Source organism: Mus musculus, chromosome 9 (assembly GCF_000001635.26).
Source record: "Mus musculus strain C57BL/6J chromosome 9, GRCm38.p6 C57BL/6J".
NCBI lineage: Eukaryota > Metazoa > Chordata > Mammalia > Rodentia > Muridae > Mus > Mus musculus.
In genome coordinates, this window is record NC_000075.6 from 50,553,233 (window position 1) to 50,573,893 (window position 20,661).

Consider the following 20,661-nt stretch of genomic DNA (forward strand, 5'->3'; position numbering starts at 1 on the left):
AACATCTTAACCCTGCCAAACCTCAAGTTTTATCGAAAATAAAATAAGGGTTAAGAGAGGTTAATGACTCCTACTCAGACCTCCCATCATAATGAAATGCAATGATACTTAGCAAATGTTAATCTCCTCTACTGACCTCTTATCACCAAGGAAATGTCAAAGTATAACCTTGGACCTTTACCCTTTAATTTCAACGTTGGCCCTTAGTAATCTCATCTTGATTCGTAAGTTCTCCAGTTATGTCTTCGACCCGACTCTCAACTCTTTATCTCCTCTTCTGAATCAGCTCTTCCACCAGCAAACATCTCGCTTCAGTCTCTCTGTGGGCACTGAATTCATTTTGCTCACTCTCCTTACAGCACAGTTCTTCTGACCCCAGTGGCACAGGCCAGTAGGGGAAATTTGAAAAAAAGATGACTCTGTGGCTTACATATAAATTCCCCAGGCTCAAAATTCTGCACGGGTAACTCTGTCTTCATCAGTCTCTCTCCTGGGACTACAGATTTTTTCCTATCCGAAGCCCATCTTCCTCAGCCCTGGTACCTCAACTTCTCCTTCCTATGTGTCACTTCCTGCTGCCTAACTCAGGCCCTTGACTCTTTCTTGGCAGCCTCTCAGTTGAAGTCTGGAAAGAGAAACTTAGTGAGATGAGTTCCTGGAGCCACTGGACCATCTTAAGGGTTAGAGACCTCAGACAATTGCCTCCAGCTCTCATCAGGTCTAGAGATTCTAATTTATCTGGATGAGCGGGGAAGATGCTTTTCCACCAGTGCAATAATGTGAATATTAAATCTCCTACATGTAAATCTGGCTGCATCATTCATTCCTCCATGTGAATTCCATCCATTCAATCACAAATCACTTGTAATTGTTGAAACTACCTGAGCAGGCGAGGCACTTAAAGACCTCGTATGGCCCTCAGCCCACCCTAGCTGTTCACTCCAGCCTAGCTGGATTGCTCCCTAGTCTCATGACCATTCTATTCTCTTCACTTAGGATATTTCTCATCTCCTTCAGATGAAACTTGCATATGCAACTCAACCTTCAAGTTCCAATTTCTGGGTCACCTGCTTCTTAAGCACCGAATTCCCATTTCCTCGCTACAACTTCGGAGAGCTTTCTGGTGGCCCTTATCTTGCTGTCCTGTGTGATAAAAGGCCAGTGCACTTTACAACCTCTCCTGGCAGTATTCTTTGAATACAAAGTCTAGCTATACCTCCCCACTCCTAGCACCTAGCATGCTGCCTTACATACAATACAGCATACTATATAAGTTACTATGGTTAAATAACTTTATAATTAACTGTGCATATTGTTGCCATTTCTGGCAGTTCTATAATTAACCAATCACTGAAAATAAATCCTTGAAGTAGTAACTATAATAGAAAGCTACAGAACAAAAACCACAGGGTTTGAGACAGTTCCCCAGAATGCAAATAGGAGAACCAAACATTTGCATCCGAATACAAAGCAGTGGTTTTCAGCTGGGAAAACTCAGGATAGAGAAAAACCCTTTGAGGCATCCAGGACAAATCAGATCTCTGGGCTGAATCCTGCCCCAGTGCGTCACATTAGCTGACTGAACACTGGCTGTTCCCACAACGATGAGTACACCAATCCTGTGGTTGGTAAAACAAGCTTGCTTTCACTTCTCCCCTGTGGTGTGCTGCCTGCATCACACAAAGAGGCTTTGGAAGCCTGCTATAATCCTCAGGCCCCGGGCGCAGCAGTCCAACTGCAGACTGGTAAGTGGCCCAGGAAAGGAACGGGTAGAGGGGAGTCCCCTACCTGGGCGATGGTACACTGCCACAGGAAGAACCCTGCGGTGTCAAGAAGGCTGCTGAGGAAACGCAGAAACAGTTGAGAAATAGTATTTAACTCAGTTCTTAACTCAGGTCTTGAGATTTCTGAATCTGCAGCCACTGGCCTGATTAAGTAAATAATGAGCCTGGGTTGTCCCTGGCTCTGAGATCAAATGGGACTGGAGGGGAGGGAAAAGGAGAGGCGGGGCTCAAAACACTAACTTAGTCTCAGTTCTATGGCAAGTGTCCTAACCAACTCTAACCTTTGACATTAAAATTGGACCAATAATAGCCTCCCTCCTTAACCATTCCTTATTGGAATTTGCCCCCACCTGCCGCTAAGTCCATGGAACCAGATTCAGGGGTTCATTGTACAACTTCTCTCCTCTGAAATGATTCAGACAGAATGAAGTTTCAATTTAGACTGGCAGGCAATAGCTCACCCTTTTCCCTTTCCTCTCATCCCTTTTCTTTTACATTCATTAGGTGTTTGGGGTGGGAGGGGCGTTGTTTTTGGTTTAGTTTGCGTTGAGCTGGGTTTTCAAGACAGGGTCTTTCTGTATAGTCCTGGCTGTCTAGGAGCTCACTCTGTAGACCAGGCTGATCTCGAACTCACAGAGATCCACATGCCTCTGCCTCCTGAGTGCTGAAATTAAAGGTGATATTCATTAGTTTTATGAAAAGCATTCTCTCACAATAAAGCACAGACAGGAGACCATAAATACATATCACAGTACATAATTTTATTATTTTAACAAGTATCTTTGAGAACCTAAATAACAAACACTGCTTGGAAGCAAAAATAACAAAAAATGAGATTCAGCACCCCATTATTTTGTTATTGTTTTTTCTTTTCTTTTAATTCTAGCAATCTATGCAGAGCAGCTGGAATTCTCTGAGAGCTTAAGGACAGCCTGGCCTACAGAGTGAGTTCTAGGCCATCCAGGGTTTCATAGGTCCTGCCTCAAACAAACATGTAACTTGATGGAATGAAAATTTACAAGTTTACAAGCATCCAGGTAAAAAGATACTGCCTAATTTAAAAATACAAATTCCTTGTGGTGCCCTATTCTTATATTAGAAAATATACACAGAAAAGACCAATTGTCTATATGATAAAAAGTGGAGATAGATTTTTTTGGAGCCAACTAATGTTATATATTTCATAGACCATTTTTAATAAAATCATAAATGTGCTTTATTTGAATAGAGGAGGAATTTTTCATCTAAGAGATCCTCTGGACCAGCATTTCTCAAACCTGTGGGTCATGACCCGTTTGGGGTCAGACAACCCTTTCACAGGAGTCTCCTAAGACCATCAGAAAACACCGATATTTACATCCTGATTCATAACAGTAGCAAAATTACAGTTATGAATCAGAAATAAAAATAATTTTATGTTGAGAGTCACAACAACATGAGGAACTGTAATGGAGAGTTGCAGCATTTGGAAGGTTGAAAACCACTTCTCTAGACCAAATTCCACTTCATATTATCATAAGATAGGAGTGGCCTGCTGAAGCCATGTTTAAGCCATGATCTCCTGAGTCCCACATTACTAATTTCCTTTCCATATCATCCACTCTAACTAAAGCTTCTAAATATAATTCATAAACTTTACAAATCAATGTGGTTAATAGGTAAAAAGCCACTTGACAGCCAGACTTGTTGGAATATAACCTTAATGCTGATACTAGGTAGGGAGGTTGAGTCAGGTACACCATGAATTCACCTGGATTCCATATAGCATGACACTTAAAAAAATAAAAAAATAGCCAGGTTATAGTAACTTCCAGTTTTTATTTTTATCATAAGAAAATATTTTAAGCCAAATTTTTATTAGTCAAATATAATGGTTAAAAGTAAAAATAATCAAATGGAAATATTAAATAGTAGTAGCACACTTATATTTTATTATATGTTAAGAAACTGGACAAAATACCTTTAATGTTTTAATGTTCTTTTATAATAAAAATCAAGAAAAACACTTTAAAACTATCTCAAAAATCATCTGCTATTTAAACAAATATTGTTAAGCATAATCAAATTAACAGAGTCCTCTTTCATAGTTTAAGAAGGGCTAAGCAATTTAGGAGTAAACAATAAAGAAAAGAACATGCATATAATTTTTAATTTATATTTTTATATAATGTGCCAAATATTTGACCCTCAAAAGAAATATTACACACTTCATATTAATATCTATCTTAAAACTTCTTTTAAATTTAGAAAAAGTTACAGTTTAATATATGTTTTCTCTAGCAAGAAGAACACAGCAGTAACAGGAAAAACTTTTAGCTGGCATAGGCACATTACTTGTGTAGGGTGTTGGTAATTACTGTAAACCTCTGCTTCAGGAACTCTCTTTTTTGTACTAGAAAGTTTTCAATAATATTGGCTTCTTTGAAGAGTCCATCTATCTCATCGATGTAAGATGCATCTACTGCTGCTCTTTCACTAATAGAGAAAAAGTTGACATTAAAACAAGTTATAAAAAAACAAGTTATGAAGTCTAGATACATCATCAATGTCATATTCTTTAGTCTTTATCTGTTAGCTATTTTATTTTCATGGCTTTGTCCACTAGAGAGCTTCATTAATTTACTAATATTTTTTCAGGATAAGTTAAAGCAGTCTAGAAAATATTTTAGATCATTTAAAACACACAAAGTGTATCTTATGCACTATAACTAATAACAAATTATATAAATTATTAAAATTAAACTATTATTCAGGTATAGTGACTATCCAGTAGCTTATAAAGCACCTTGTAATACTTCATATTATCAGATCAATATTTAGATTCAGCCTTCAAATATATAGTGATAAAATATAAATATATGAAATATTTATTTTTATTCTAACTCCATTAATTTCACCAAATAATACCATTCCCAAAGAGATATCTGTATGAAATATAGAAAACACTATCATCTAGAGACCAAGATATATCCACTCTGGTATTAGCACTAGAAATGTGACAAATGAAGTTGGGACAAGTTGGGGATTACTCCCTTAAAATAATCAACACATCTATTGTAAGGAGTTGAGACAGAATTGTAAAACTTCAAATTTTTAGGTAACAGATACATTTTTAAGCCATAGAATTAAATTTTTCACTACTACGTTTTCAACAAAAAAAGGATTTCTCACCACCACCACTACCACAACAACAACAAAAAGAAAAACCTTTAAAAATACCATAATTACTTGCCTTAAAATCTTTGCATATGTAGACAACATCAGATTAATTTCCTTGCTCATATCTGTTCAAAAAATGGAGTACGTTGTAAAATCTACCATCTGCATGAAACAGTCAATATACATAAAATAAGCATTGTTTATACATCACCGCTCAAATCCTTCTCCAGAGCTTCCTCTTTATAAAAGAGTCCAGAAGCCTCAGAGAGAGATGACTCTGATTTTCCAAGAGAAGATACCTGTGGACTATCAGACACCTGAGGCTAAGAAAAGAAAGGAAATAGATCAATGGTAAGATCTTTAAGACACATATATTCTATTTAAAAAGCAAACTGAACATTTTTCAGAAGGGCTGGGACATGGTTCTGTATAACAGTGTCTATCTAGCACACTTATGGCTGTAGGTTCAACCCCCAGTACTTCAGAATTAAAAATAAAACTCTATGTTTGGGGTTGAGAGCTAGTTCAGAGGCCAAGCACTGGACTAGTTTCCAGCACTGGAAAAAAAAAAAAGTACCAAGGGGAAAAAAAATACTAGAGATGCATACCAGCCATTTTTATTATCAAAGAAACCTTTAAACACAAGAGACATCTTGCTCAAAATGCTAAATTTTGTTTAGATTTTGATGACTATTAACTTAAAAAAAAAGACCTTGTATCTTGCACCAGTGGATATTATAATAATATGATAACTGTAATTTGCATATAATGATTATGCATGTAAAGTCCCATGTACTAAAAAGATATGGATCCACTCTGGTTACATTTAAGGCCACACACTACCAAGAAGAACCCCCCATGTAGACTGTTATAGGTCTGTTCATAGTGAAAAAGCTAAGTGGATCAACATAGTTCCTGCTAGGACAATCCTACCTCTGAGGCTACAAGAACACTAAATTCTACTCATCAATGGCACTTTCTTGAGAAAACAAACTTCAGAAATAGATAAAATACAGTAAGAGGCTCCAGGGGCATAAAACTTACCTCCAATTCTCTTGCCCTCTTGCAGTTTCTAGAGTCGGGTTTTACAAGGTGGTTTGCCATCATTCTCTGGAGACACAAACTATAACATTTAGAGAAATCCCAAATTTAAGTATAAAATCCACACTACAGTTCTCTTCTTTTGTGTCCTTTTCCCACTTTCGTTATTAATTTCTGCTCTCCTGGTATGCCTCCTAAACTTAATTTCTCCCCTCTCTAATTTATCCTACCTCTCAAAACTCTTTGTTCAAACACCCTCTGGGTCAGTAAACTCAAGTTTTATCACACGGCATCCAAGGTCCTCCATCATCTGAAACCAACTTACTAACTGTATAATTTTCAACTACCAGCCTATAAAAAGAGGAGCTCAACTAACCTCATTGGCAAGTCTATCTTGTTTCAGCACTTAGAACATTTAAGATTCGTCTATCTTTATACATTTTTAATGTTAAAATTAGAGGCTAGAGCTCCCCTCTTTCCATTTTTCCTTCTTTCCAAAAGAAGAAATAGGCAGAGATGGCTGACCACATTTAAACAAATAAAACTGGTCTATCCCAGAAACAAGACCTCTTCATTCTTCTAGTCAGAGAATGTTTCTATTGTTCCACCCTTACCTTAGCATGCCATCAAACTGCTTTGCCATAAATTCTGAAGCTACTATCCTAGGAATCTGAACAGTTAAGGCTCAAACTTGAAAAGACATTGGAACTTAAAAGCATGGACTCTACACCTTAAAAGTTGAACTATTTACATTCACTTTCTTTCTTTCTTCCTTTCTTTCTTCCTTTCTTTCTTTCTTTCTTTCTTTCAGGGATGGGGGTTAGACAGGGTTTCTTCTTTGTGTAGCCCTGGCTATCCTGGAACTTACTCTGTAGATCAGGCTAGCCTCAAACTCAGGAGATTCACGTGCCTCTGCCTCCTGATTGCTGAGATTAAAGGCGTTCCCTACATACCCAGCTCTGTTACTTTTAAACACCATGAGTTAGATAACTGTAGAGAGTCTGAGTACTTATATATATTATGCATATGATGGAAACAAAAGCAAACCGCAGATTATAAAGATGCTTCTAAATACTGCACAGTACTTCTGCATGCCTACCATTATCTTCACAGTACTAAGCTGAAGTGTGTGTGACACACTTCACACACACACACACACACACACACACACACACACACACACGAATACACTGACATTCCTAAAGAGTCGAATATAAATTTCAGAGACACCAACCCAAGGAAAAAAAATCTTCCTCTTTTAGTTTTCCCTTGTCTTCTTCTTCTTTCCTTTTTTTTTTTTTGTGTGTGTGTGTGTGTGTGTGTGTGTGTGTGTGTGTGTGGTTTTTCAAGACAGGGTTTCTCTATAGCCCTGGCTGTCCTGGAACTCACTTTGTAGACCAGGCTGGCCTCGACAAGTGCTGGGATTAAAGGCGTGCGCCACCACGCCCAGCCTTCTTTCCTATTTTAAACTAACAGAACGTATACACACGTCCGATAAAACTTCTATAATTACGTAATTCTGTATTTGTAAAAGTGGTTTCTGTTCTAATTTAAGACTCCTGAAGAGTCTTGAGTCTGCGTTAACAGGCTTGTCCTCACTCTGTGAAGACATCAGTGCCCTGCGGCCAGGGCCATCAGGAGCATCGCCCTGTTCACTGTTTTGGTTTTTCCTCTGTGGCAGTAGTTGGCTCGGCTTCGGGATTTCTGGGACTGAGACTCGCCACACAAAGCAAGCTAGCCTGGAACTCCCTGGGTAGCCGAGGCTGGATTCTAACTCGCAGCAATCCTCCTGTCCCCGTGCCCTGCGAGTGCTGGGACTACTGGCGTGTGCTCTACTCCAGCGTTGTCTCTTTACAACGCTACTGTCTCTTCACGCCATTTCCCCGCCTCTTCCTCTCACCTCCCTCACATCTGCGACTCCACGCCAGGCCCCAGGCCCGGAGAGGCCGCTTCCACCCCCACTCACTGCTTTCTTTCACACTCGCCACGTTCCCGTCACACGCGCTCACCCTCTGGCCCCACTCGCAAGCGGAGATTCGGCCACGACCTGCCGCCTCAGAGCCGCAGCACGAGCGTGAGGGCTTCGCGCCCCTCTGCGCAGGCGCCGAGTGAGCGGCTCCCAGTAGGCAGCGCGCGAGCCACGTGACAGTCTCGCGGGGCCGATCAGCCTATAGCGGCACTTCCCTTTACTTCCCGCCTTTTTCCTCCCAACTTGGAATCTTCGAGAAACAGAAAGGTCCTTTCCCACACTGTGGAGAAGTTGGAGTAAGCTTCAAAGCGGGTCTTTGGGAAGGAGAGAAGTGTTGCTCTGGCGGGCAGGGCTTGCGGCCTGGGCCAGGAATCTCAGCAGATGAGCATGAAATATTTCCCACCGGCTGCTCGCAGGAAAGCATGCTGGGCATAGTGTGCTGGCTCGGGAGACTCCACCAGTTCCTCCAGCCCACAGGCTCTATCAGTGTCCCTCTTTGTCCTTGGTGCTACCAAACTCTCCAAGTCACACCCTTAAAGAAAATAGTTGATGAATTAAAAAAAAAAAAAGTCAGTTAATTTGGCAGACCTAATTAGCCCTCAGAAAGTATTTAGTAACTCTCATGGATCATACACTCATGACTTACTTTTATTGGGCACTGTCACACCCCGACTTTGACCTGCAGTTTCACAAACTTCCTAAACTCTTTCCAGTTAGTTGACCTGGTGCAGAACCAGGTATATTGCCTCATAAAACAAAGGTGAATGGCATGCCTCCAGAAACTCTGGGAGCATAATTTTACATTTTAGAACTTTGTTGTTTAACACGTGGGACTTTGTTTTGTTTTGTTTTGTTTTTCCTCTTGTTTATTTAAAGGTTGGCATCAAGGCTGGGAAGTAAGCAGAGATGTAGAGCATTGGCCTAACTAGAATGTTCCTTGCTCAATATGGTAGGTGGCAGGGTACTTGAAAGTTTATTATCTGTGTTGAAATTTTTACTGTGTGTAGTACGATAATGGGAAAGAGTTATACATTTTTCATAAAGCTGATTATGGTCATTTTACAGGACTTTCCTGGTCTTGGGTTCTCCAGCACCCATAAACCAGTGCACACATGTAATTCCAGCACTAGGGAGGTGGAGACTAGAGAATAAATTTAAGATCATTTGCTACTTTTGATGCTATCCTGGGATACATGAGATCATATCAAAGTTTTTTTTTAAAAGTCCCTTAGAAGAATCCATTAGAAGACGATGGCTTTTCTACTTTTTTTTTGTATAAACATGAAATAAAAATGTAAGGATTTAACTTTTTTAGGTTTATATTTATATTTAACTTTATACTTAGCAAATATAAAGTTCTCCACCAGTATTTATTTTGTTTTGTTTTGTTTTCTTGTGTGTTTTGGAGGCAGTCATGATTTCTAATGCAGGGTAGACTGAAATGTATAATCTTCTTACTTCAGTCTTAACTAGTCTATATTATTAATCAGCAACACTGTTATTTTTTAAAGTCCATTAAATCAAAAAGCCTGGGTCATGTTGTATTATTATCTTCATATTGTAATATATCTAAAGAAATAGTTATCTATTTGGTTCTTAAAATATTTCAAAGAAAAAAGACCTAGTGCATACATTTTTACCAGACTAAACGAAAACATAGGGGGTTTTTTTTGTTGTTGTTGTTGTTTTAATGTTACCTTCATTGTATGACAAATGAGTATGAAAGGGTATGGAGGGTTATGGTTAGCCAGTGCCTTAGTGTCTTCCAAGGACTGTCAACAAGTCTATAAAATACACAGGGCACAGAAACATATAGCTTATTCTATATCATAGAAAAAGAAAGAACCATGTATCAAAGTCCCATAACAGAAATGTACAAATTGTTACTGTACATCTCTAGAGCTAGAAAAAGCTTTCTGGCATCTGCTTCTGATCTGATGTGTGCTGGAGATTGAACCCAGAGCCATGTTCTTGCTAGCTGAATGCTCTACAGCTGGGCTAACACTGCTGATCATTCTGTGAGACTCTACTTCAGCCATCTCACTGAAAACTTCCTCTGTAATCATAGCTATAGACATGATGTTTTCATGACTTTAGGAAATGAAAACTGTACCGCTTTAAAAAAAAAAAAGACAAAACTTCAAAACTACCTTCTTACACAGCATTTTATTTCTTAACTTTAGAAGTTCTCGTACAACTTCTGTACTGGGGGAAAAAAAAAAGAAAAACACTTTGCTAAGTCCACTGCTAACAAAGCAACAATTTAGCTGTGTACAAGTAAAAAAAAAAAAAAAAAAAAAAAAGTCCCTAAGAAATACTGCTATTATTTCAAGGCTCTATTTACACTCTGATCTTTAGAAATAACACTTTAGAAGACTATATCAATGAGTTGGTTGCAAGACTATATCAATGAGTTAAAGAAGAGCCTTAAAAATAATCATATTTCATATATTTTAAGTCAGAAATTTGCCATTATCCTAGGAATATCTGTTATGAGTCTGTGTTAGGAGAAGGGAGCCTGCAGATGTTCCAATGCTACAATATGCATGTGGCAGTAAGGGGCAGCCTAGGATGTCTTTGCCTCTGCATAACCCAGGCTACCCAGCCCTGGGAGTTCTGGGGCTCCTCCTGTCTCCACTTCTCATTTCCTCTAAGTACACTGGGATTAGATGCTAAAGCTACTGTGTCCAGCTTTTAGTCAAGTTTCTTATTCAAAAAAGTTCTAATGGTGGGGCTGAGGAGAGAACTCAACCAGTAAAGTTCTAGCCACACAAGCATAACCTGCATACAACTAACTCACACTACAAATAATAATGCCTGGCCTAAGGCCAGTGAGATGGCTCGGCATGGAAAGGCACTTCCAACCAAACCTAACAGCCTGAGTTTAGTCCCTGGGAAACACATGCTGTAAGGAGCGAATCTACTCCTGCAAGTTCTCCTTTGACTTCCATATAGGTATCATAGCACATGCAAGCCCTCCACACACACATATACATGTGCGTACACACACACACACACACACACACAGAGAGAGAGAGAGAGAGAGAGAGAGAGAGAGAGAGACAGACAGACAGACAGAGACAGAGGCAGAAAGAGAAAAGAAAACAGTTCTTTAAATGGCACACACTTGTTTTTTGTTTTTGTTTTTGTTTTTTGAGACAGGGTTTCTCTGTATAGCCCTGGCTGTCCTGGAACTCACTCTGTAGACCAGGCTGGCCTTGAACTCAGAAATACACCTGCCTCTGCCTCCTGAGTGCTGGGATTAAAGGCGTGTGCCACCACGCCTGGCTATGGCACACACTTGTAATCCAGCACTGGGTGGTGGTGATAGTCAGCTCCCTGGGTCTCACTAGCTCATCCGCTTAGCTAGCCAAATCATGTGAACTCTACATCCTAGGGAGAGACTCTATCTCAAAAACCCATTATGGATAGTTCTGAGAACAACACTTGAAGTTGGCCTCTGCTTCTACTTGAATGTACAACTCCCTCACACCCACACATACACACACACACACACACACACACACACACACACGCACACACATGCACACACAGAGGAAAAAGTATAATGCTATAGATTATAATGCTATAGGTATCTCATGGTAGTGGAAAAGCTTTATAAAACGGGGCTGTTTCCAGGCCACTGAGAAGTAAATCTGAAGAGCTTCTAGCAAGTGTCATGTGACACCATGTTGAGACTGGGAAAGTAAAATCCTGAATAAGATCTTAAAGAGGAAGAAAGAAAACACTATACAAAAGTTATTTTGTTACCCCCCAAAAAAATAATATATTTTATATATAATGGCTATATTATAAAAATTACTACAGTATGACTGTTGTTCGGTGGTTTTAGATAAAAAATATTTCATGCTGAAGTGTGCAAGAGCCTCAATACCTACAAGCTGCTATGAGAAAGGATGCTCTAACCAACCAACGGCGTTCATTTGCTTAGACTATATTCACCTGGCTTTCTGAAAGAGGCATGGTCCCAGCTTTTACAGAAGAGATGATACTGAATAGTAACATTTACAGTAAAGGAAATGCCCGTGTTTTCTAACATTTTTCTTCAAATTCCTTGTGCCCTGGAAAACAGGCACCATGTGAAGGCGGGCCTGAGGCGTGCCAGGGGCAGTCTCCTCCCTTTGCCTGCCTTCTTCCTCATTCTTGTGCCTTGGTATCACAGGCACAGCTGGACCTGGTGGGGGTTCTCTGTGGTTCCATGCTTTCTGGACTCCTGCCTGCTGGCTGGAGCTGCTGACAGGCCTGACATCTTCTGCAACCTCCAGCATCAGGACAAAGAAAGCCGCCTCAAACCTTCCAAATCACTTCCTCTTGGCCCAGGTAAGATGTGTCTCTCTTTATTCGGGCACACTGGCGTGACGGTGATCACAGAAGGGACAGAAGCAGACAGCAGGTTGGTTTTCTCTAGCTTTATTTGATGTGGGAGAGTGTCACCTCAGGACAGAAATTCTTTTTTCTCTCTTGAAAACTATTAAGGACCCTGAAGAGCTTTTGTTTCCCTTGGCTATCTCCCATACTATTGCCATGCACTGTGTTAGAAAGTAAAGCTGAGAAATTTTTTAAAGTTACCTAGTGGGATTTTTGTAAATATGTTACATATATTCTTAAATAACATTTTAAAAGACAGCCATCTATCCTTTTGTATATTTGCAAATCCCAATGGAAGGAAGCAGAGTTCTTCTCGCTTTGTCTTCAGACTGTTGCAATGGTACACAGAATTCGCCTCTAATACTATCTTATCCACTTGTAAGAGCAGGAGAGCTACAAAGCAAATGGCATCCAGGATGACTAGAAACAGCTTGAGCTACTCTGTGAGCCACTAAGATCCTCTGCTTTGGAATGCTGAATCAAACTTTTCTTTCAAGGAAGCCTCAAATCCAAACTAGTTCTCTCAAAGCAAACAAGACCTTGTGCGAAGCTGGCAGTCAGTGAGTGCCACGTGATAAGACTTGAGCTGCTCTGTGCTTGGATAACATGATAAGATTCCCCAGCAAGACTTTATTTCGCAGGGGAAGGGCTGAAGAAATAAATGATCTTCTATTTTGAAGTAATATAACAAAACCAATTAAGACACCTTAATCTCTTTACTTTCTGCCTGTTTTCAGCTGGCCAAATCCTATGCCACGATCCTTCAGAATATCTTCCTCTCTGCCTGCAGTGCCTTCCCATTGCTGTTAACATCTCAGTCTGAGTCTCCCATAAAATCCTCCATCTTCTCCTGCTCACTTCAGGATAGAATGCTCCACCTGCCACCCCACCCCAACCATAGCTCTGTTTCCCTCCCACACAAGGAGGAGGGAATATGGAACACCCAGTCTTCTTTCACACACACGAATTCCAAGCCTGTGAGCTGCACTTGACCTTTTTTTTTAATTAAGCCTATATTTAACAGTTGATTAAATATACCTGTCATTAACTATTTAATTTCCTGTTGTGTTCTACCCCTATCCCTTCTACATTCCACATACATACATTTGTAAGATGGAGCAATTGTCAAGGGTTAACTGACATGCCAAACTGAAATATCACCTGGCTAGTGAGATGGCTCAGCAGGAGCCAGCAGGTGATATTTCAGTCAATGCCTGCTTTCCTGAGATTCACACATGGATCCCTTATAAAGATGGAAGATGTCCCTGACTTCCACACACATGCTATCATAGACTCATATACACACATTAAATACACGTGTTTTGGTTTGGTTTAGTTTGGTTGGTTGGGTTGTTTGTTTGGTTTGAGACAGGGCCTCACTATGTATATAGCTTTGGCTGTCATAGACCTATGTAAGCAAGGGTGGCCTCTTACAGAGATCTGCCTGTTTCACCATGCTTGAATTAAAGATGTGTGCTGCTACAGCTGGCTACAGTAAGGGTGTTTTTCTTAAAAAAGAACCAAAATGTTGAGTGTTGGTCTTGCTGAAGCCAGGATGACTTCCCACGTGTTTGTGGAGATTTAATCACACCGATTCCACAGAACTGGAGTTCCACAGACAGGACAAATGGATCAGAGTCGCCTTTCAAGTTCAAGGCATTTTATTTTTAATACAATATTACTTTTTTTAAACTCATAGCGATTTTAAAATACTGGCTGAATAATATTCTGTAACTGTGTGTTGCCTTCCAGTAGTCCTCAACCTTCTTAAAGCTGGGAGGGACCCTTTAATACATCGCCTCACATTGTGGTGATCCCCAACCATAAAATCATGTTCATTGTTACTTCATAACTGTAGTTTTCTACTGTTATGAATTGTAATGTAAATATCCAGGTTTGCCAGTGATCTTAGGTGACCCCTTTGAAAGGGTGGTTCAACGCTCAAATGGGTCGAGACCCACAGGTTGAGAACTACTGTAAGAGGAAGTGGCTACTAGGACATTGGCCCCATATAAATGGCTCTTTCCTGGCAACTTTAACTTTAGCCTAGAATTGCAGAATGCTGGGGCTGGAAAAAACTTACGTTTTTTCACGTCCAGCTTCCTTGTTTTTTTAAATGAGGAAACTAAGACCCCCCAAAATTAAGTAACTTGCCCTAGGCAAAATTGGAACTCATGTGACCTAGTTTTCATCATGATATTCTGTCATCTCTCTGTGAGCTAGTTTTCAAAGGCTTATACTACAACTTTTTTATTTCGAAGACCTAATTTTTTCTATATACTCCTGGGAGGCTCTTTGTGAGAACGCTAGGTGAAGGCTGGAGAGATGAAAAGGTTGGAAAAGGACTCAAGGGCCTGCATTCAATCTCTAAAACACAAGCTTACAAAGCAAGCAAGCCAAGCTGTGCAGAGAGTTCGCACTCCCAATCCCAAGATGACAGAAACGGGTGGATCCTTGGAGCTTGCTGGCCATCCAGTCAAGCCAGCAGGCAAGTTCCAGAACACTGAGAGGTCCTGTCTCAAGAACTGGGCTGTGGCCAGCAAGATGGCTCAGAGGATGAGTGTTTGCCAAGTCTGGCCCCAGAACTGACTTCTGCAAGTTGTCCTCTGACATTATACACACACACACACACAATATTTTTTCTTTACTTTTTAAAAGGATAATAGTACTTAATGAATAATACACATAATTGTCCTCTGACATATGAGTGTGGGCACACTCACAGACACACATGCACGTACATGTGCACGAATGAACATTTACACACACATACATGTGCAAGAGATTACTAGATAAAATGTTCAAGGCATTCTTACCCACTGGGAACTGTATTTCATAGATTAGAATTGAGAAAGCAAAGAAACATGCATGAGAACGAATCAGAGGACAAAACGGGAAGAGGAGTAAGGAAGATTAGACTTGACACCCTGATACACTTCGAGCTAACAGGAGTGAAACACAGCGAGTGAAATATTCACAGTAAATACATAGAACAAAATTAACTAGGAAACCACAAGAGTATTAGATCCATTTCTCTTCTTTCTTTTTTCTTTTCTTTTCTTTTTTTCTCTTTTTTCCTTAGGTTTATTTATTTATTTTATGTTTGCGAATGCACTGTTGCTCTCTTCAAACACACCAGAAGAGAGCATCAGATGTCATTACAGATGTTTGTGAGCCACCATGTGGTTGCTAGGATCTGAACTCAGGACATCTAGAAGAGCAGTCAGTGCTCCTAACCGCTGAGCCGTCTATCCAGCAAGGAGAATATTTGAGAAAGTCATATATTTTGATTAATGTGTTTTTAGGCTTCCCTTCTTTTCTTTCTTTCATTGGGTTATAGAGGACAATTTTAAGGTTTGTCCCCCAAATAGAATGTATTGGCTATGACCCAGGTGAGTTTTTAAAATTCTAATGTAACCTGTTTTTCTCCTCCCCAAAGAAATCAAGGTTGTATAAACGAGATCTACTACCTGGGTCTCCTTCCCTGGTTCTTATTAAAGGAACTACACTGCAAGGTCCTCTAAACTAAATTAGGCAAAATCTAAATAGTGTAATAGGAAAATAATGATTTAAACTTTGTAAGTAAAATGAAATAATAGGAATATTTTCAAATTAAACATTTGGCCTAGAGTGGCATGATTTCAGAGCTGCTAGGCCAAGGGGATTGCACTATTGCCGGGTGGAAGACAATGCCCTGGTGGAATCATCTGCCCCCGTCTCTATGGAGTAAGTTAAACCATTGCTTACATATCTCAGAAGCTCTTCCACCCAGCCCTAACTCTAACAAGTTACCTAAGCTGACCTTGAACTCACTCTGAATTACCCAAGTGGGCATCCTGTCTCATCTGCCCTTGTAACTGGTGTTACAGGCCTGTGCCATCACTCTGGATTACAATGCTATTATTAAAGCATTATTTTATCACGGTGTGTGCATATGCATGAAACAGGTGTGTGGAAGTCAGAGCACCACTTTTGTGGAGTCACTTCCTTCCACCTTTATGTGGGGTCTGGGAATTGAATTCAGGTCTCCAAATATGGATGGCAAATCCCCAGAACCTTCTCCCCAGCTACATAACACTACTGACGTCATACTTGCTTTATTTCCTTTTTGCCTTTTTGAGACAGGGTCTCATAAAACCCATACTGGACTACAACTCACTGTGTAGCTAGGAATAACCTTGAACCTCCTGCCTCCACCCTGATCCCCTGGCCTTTACCTACCCAAAGTGATTACTGGTGTACAGGAACACACCCCAGTTTAAATATTTTCTTATCTGATAACAATGTTACCAAGGTATTAAGGAGCCTTGTTACTATTTGTGATATGAACAATCTCTAGGTGTACAAGCGAGAGGCAAGAATACAGTGTTAAGGCGACCAAAGTGCCACCATGATAAGACGTGAGGAGAATGAACTTCTCAAAGCATGGTTAATAGTGCTGAGAAGTGGGTGGGAAGAAGGCATGCATTCACCTTCATGGCTGTCAACATGAGCACCCCGAGAATGGTGCCCTTGTTACATCATTACATCTACTACCTAAGAACAAAATAATCCTGGAAGCACGTGGGCTCTTTAGAAACACAGTCCTTTCTGAGAACTGTGACCACACTTAGTGAAACCTCAAGTCTTGGTCCCCCAGCCTCCCTGCTCCCTAGCCCTCCTCCCCGGTCACTAGCCCTCTAAGCCCTCCCCTGCCCTTGACGAGGCTGTCCTCTGCTCATGCTGCACTGGGTGACATCACTGTGAAACCTCCAACAGCAGCACAAACCAGATCCTCCAGCCTCTGCCATGCTTTGTCTTGCCCACGGCATCTGAGTCACTGGACGATAGGAGCTAAGTTTTGTTCAGCTTCTAAACCCACAACTGACTCATATTAGAGAGTGGTTAAATGATAAACAAGTTCAAGTATTGTGGGAAAGAGTTTTTTGTTTCTTTCTCTGTTGATATTCCAATTTTTTAATTTTTTTTTTTTCCCCTTCCCTTTCTCCCTCTTGCTCCAGCCCTGCTCACTCCTGTCCCCGCTCACTCCTGTCCCGCTCACTCCGGCCCATAGGGTTTTTTTGTTTGTTTGTTTGATTGATTGATTGATTGATTGATTGATTGATTGTTTCTCTTTTCAGATAGATGGTTGTGAGCCACCTTGTGGTTGCTGGGATTTGAATTCATGACCTCCAGAAGAGCAGTGAGTGCTCTTAACCACTGAGCTATCTCACCAGCCCTGTTATTCCAATTTTTAAAGGGCTACACAGAGCCATGTACAAGCCAGCCAAGCTCCCAAACACTGAGCCACATCTCTAACCTCTGGTTTTTGTGACAGGGTCCCACTATGTAGCCCAGGGAGGCTCCCCTCTAATTTGTGACCCTATAGCTTTGGCTTCTCAATGTTGAGACTGCAGATGTGTATCACCAGGCCCATCTAGGAGTAGTTAATTAATAAATTATTTTATATGTACAGATATTTTGACTGCATGTATGCCTACTGCCTGTTGAGTCCATGAGAGGGCGCCAGGTCTCCTGGGACTGGAGTTAAAGATGGTTGTGAGCTACCATGTGGGTGCTGAGAATGGACCTGGGCCCTCTTGAAGAGCAGCCCGTGCTCTTAACCATTGAGCCATCTCTCCACACATAGGAGTGTTTTTCTAGGGTAACTGAATCCTTCTCTAAGGTCATTCACCTAATAACTAAACACTCACTACAGTAAATATTAGTCATTTTAAAATCCAATTTTTGTCCCTGGTGTTTACTGTATTCCAGACAAATCACTTTTGAAAATGTGTAATATATATAATATATATATGTATATATATTATATATATATATATATAGAGAGAGAGAGAGAGAGAAGACAACATGAGCCATTATCTCACTTGTGATGAATCACTAGAGTCCTGCCCTTCTACTCCTTCTTCTAAAGTCTTCCTTCTACTCTCATATTTTTTTAAACCTAGATTTTGCATCTGAGAAAAATATATTTGTCATTCAGAGTCTGGCTGACTTCACTTAAGACGGTGACTTCCAGTTTCAGCCATTTTTCCATCTCTAATGTAATTCTTCCTTTTTACAGCTGAATAATACTCTGTTGTGTAAATATACTACATCTTTATCTACTCACCTGCTGATGGGCACCAAGGCTGATTCTATAAGTTAGTTGGCCCTTGTGAAAAGTGGCATGAGTAATGCAGATAGGCAGGTATCCCTACTATGTATGACTTGATCCCTACTGTGTGTGGCTTGGATTTCTTTAGGTATATACCCAGGAGTGATATACCAGGTTAATATGATAGTTCTAATATGAGATACCTCCATTTTGATTTCCATAGAGGTTAAACTAAGTTACATTTCTACCAGGAATGTACAAGGGTTCCTTTTTCTCTATATCCTCACTAAATTTCTCTTTTGTCTTGTTTTTTTGTTTTCTTGATGATTAGTATTCTGATGGGGGTGAAATGGAAACTCAATGTAACTTTTATAAAATTTATTTTTTATTATTTCAAATCATGTGTGTGTACATGCCTTTGTGCAGGAGTATGTGCACGTGAGTGTAAGTTCCTATGGAGGCCAGAGACATCAGGTCACCTGGAGCTAGAGTTACAGGCAATTGTGAACTAATGTGAGTGCAGGGAACTAAACTCAGATCCTCTGCGAGACCAGTACGTGCTCTTTACAACTGAGCCAGCTCTCCAGCACCTCAATGTATTTTACATTTGTATTTCTCTGGTGGCTAAAGGTGTGAACTTTTTTTCGAATATTTATTAGCCACTTATGCTTCTTTTGAAAACTGCACATCAGTTCATTTACCCATTTATTGACTAGAACATAAAATATACTTAATAACTATTCACATTTGAATATAAGTAACTGAATCTAGACTAAACTGTTTACGTCAACCAAATAACAAATACTTTAGGTTAGCTTAATTAAAATTGAGTTTTCAACTGAAATTTAATTTCCTTCTTCTATTGAACTACTTGGCCTCAAATTGTGCTAAAAAATTTTTAAGAGAACATATTTATAAATATCCTCTAAATAATATTGTTTTGGTCAATTTTCTATAGCTATAAAGAATACCTAAAGCCAGACAACACACACAAAATTTATTTGTCTTGCAGTACAAGAGCTGAAAAGTCTAAGAGTAGTAGCCACATCTGGTAAGAGCTGAAAAGTCTAACATTAATACATTAATAGCCCATCTGGTAAAGGCCTCTTACTGCTTCAACTCCTGGTGGAAGGTGAAAGACAATCAGGCACCCAGAAAAGAAACACAGACACATGAGCTTGCTGCAAGAGCTCTCCTGGGACTGGAGAGACAGCTCAACAGTTAAAAGTGAGTACTGCTCTTACAGAGGACCTGAGGTCAGTTCCCAGCACCCATGTCAGTAACTAGAGCTCTTGGGGGAGAGAGAGAGAGAGAAAGAGAGAGAGAGAGAGAGAGAGAGAGAGAGAGAGAGAGAGAGGGAGAGAGAGAGAGAGAGAGAGAGAGAGAGAGAGAGAGAGAGAGAGAGAGAATATGAGAGAAAGAGAATGAGAGAGAGGGAGAGAGAATATAAATTTTAGGTGGTCTCTAATGTGAAAAGGCACTGGTCCATCCCTTCCTGTGGGCTCACTCTAATTATCCAAACATCTAACGGAGGCCACTCCTCCAGCACTGACACATAGAGACCAAGTGTCAACACCAGTTTTACTATCTACAAACCATAAAAACAATTAGGAGTTTTGACTCAGTCACCACCCTGGGTGCTCCATCCATTAAGTGGCTTCACTGCAGGAGACACCAGTTAATTCTCTGGAACACAGCTGAGTGTAGGGGAAGTTTGACATTTTCCCCTGAAGGTACCATGTTTGAGTCTGCTGAAATAAGACCTGCAATCAACGGATTACCAGGAGCAAAGGCTACAGAAGGTTAGCAACACACACAGGCACCTGAGCTCCAGAAGCCAGGGAGGAAAAGAAGTAAGGCTTGCAGGTGGCGTTAAAGGGGGTGAATTGCTTTAAGGAAAGAGTGGACCCAGAGTCAGATATGGATGTGGTGCTACACAAGGCTGTGCTGAGACAGAGGTATTGGGATTCCAAGACCACCGTAGGGTGTATAACAAGACCTGCCTCAAGAGAGAAAAGGCAGTAAACAAGACTGCAGGTAACTTTGTCCTTCTTTGGTGGACCCCGAGTTCAGAGGCCAGGGAAGCAGAGAAGTTTTTTCCGTACATCTTTAGGTGAGAAAGGGATCAAGAGAACCTGACCATGGGGAGTGCACAGGGAGACCTGAGTCTGCTGCTGTCATCCAACCTGTTATTGTCACATTAAATGCAGGAAACTCGTTAC

At 40.4% G+C, this 20,661-nt stretch overlaps 3 protein-coding genes across 17 annotated transcripts in view; 1 reads left to right on the top strand and 2 right to left on the bottom strand.

Annotated features, from left to right (window-relative positions):
- Bco2 (beta-carotene oxygenase 2) overlaps positions 1–1,982 on the bottom strand; it is a 22,128-nt gene extending 20,146 nt beyond the window's left edge. For 2 of the 8 annotated variants that reach the window (XM_030244075.1, XM_006510047.4), the window contains exon 1: positions 1,789–1,982. The gene's annotated coding sequence lies outside the window, so the exon portion shown is untranslated. Of the gene's footprint in view, positions 1–136; positions 560–1,788 lie in introns of those variants that run through there. The other 6 variants (NM_133217.3, XM_030244076.1, XM_006510045.2 and 3 more) reach the window with 6 other exon arrangements.
- Positions 1,468–20,661, top strand: part of Il18 (interleukin 18) — a 27,142-nt gene continuing 7,948 nt past the window's right edge. For 2 of the 8 annotated variants that reach the window (NM_001357221.1, NM_001357222.1), the window contains exons 1-2: positions 1,468–1,745; positions 12,137–12,294. Coding sequence is in view for 4 of the 8 variants with exons in the window: in XM_017313137.2 (XP_017168626.1) it covers positions 5,215–5,294; positions 12,137–12,294 (238 nt within the window). In the remaining 4 variants the exon portion in view is untranslated. Of the gene's footprint in view, positions 1,746–2,670; positions 2,822–5,173; positions 5,295–8,829; positions 8,903–12,136; positions 12,295–19,451; positions 19,667–20,661 lie in introns of those variants that run through there. The other 6 variants (XM_030244066.1, NM_008360.2, XM_030244065.1 and 3 more) reach the window with 6 other exon arrangements.
- Tex12 (testis expressed 12) lies at positions 3,916–8,036 on the bottom strand. The gene is made up of 5 exons (NM_025687.3): positions 7,994–8,036; positions 5,988–6,053; positions 5,155–5,266; positions 5,017–5,068; positions 3,916–4,259 (listed from the first exon to the last, which is right to left on the bottom strand). Exons 2-5 carry the CDS (start codon positions 6,048–6,050, stop codon positions 4,115–4,117), a joined length of 372 nt encoding a protein of 123 aa, NP_079963.1. The 5' UTR covers positions 6,051–6,053; positions 7,994–8,036; the 3' UTR covers positions 3,916–4,114.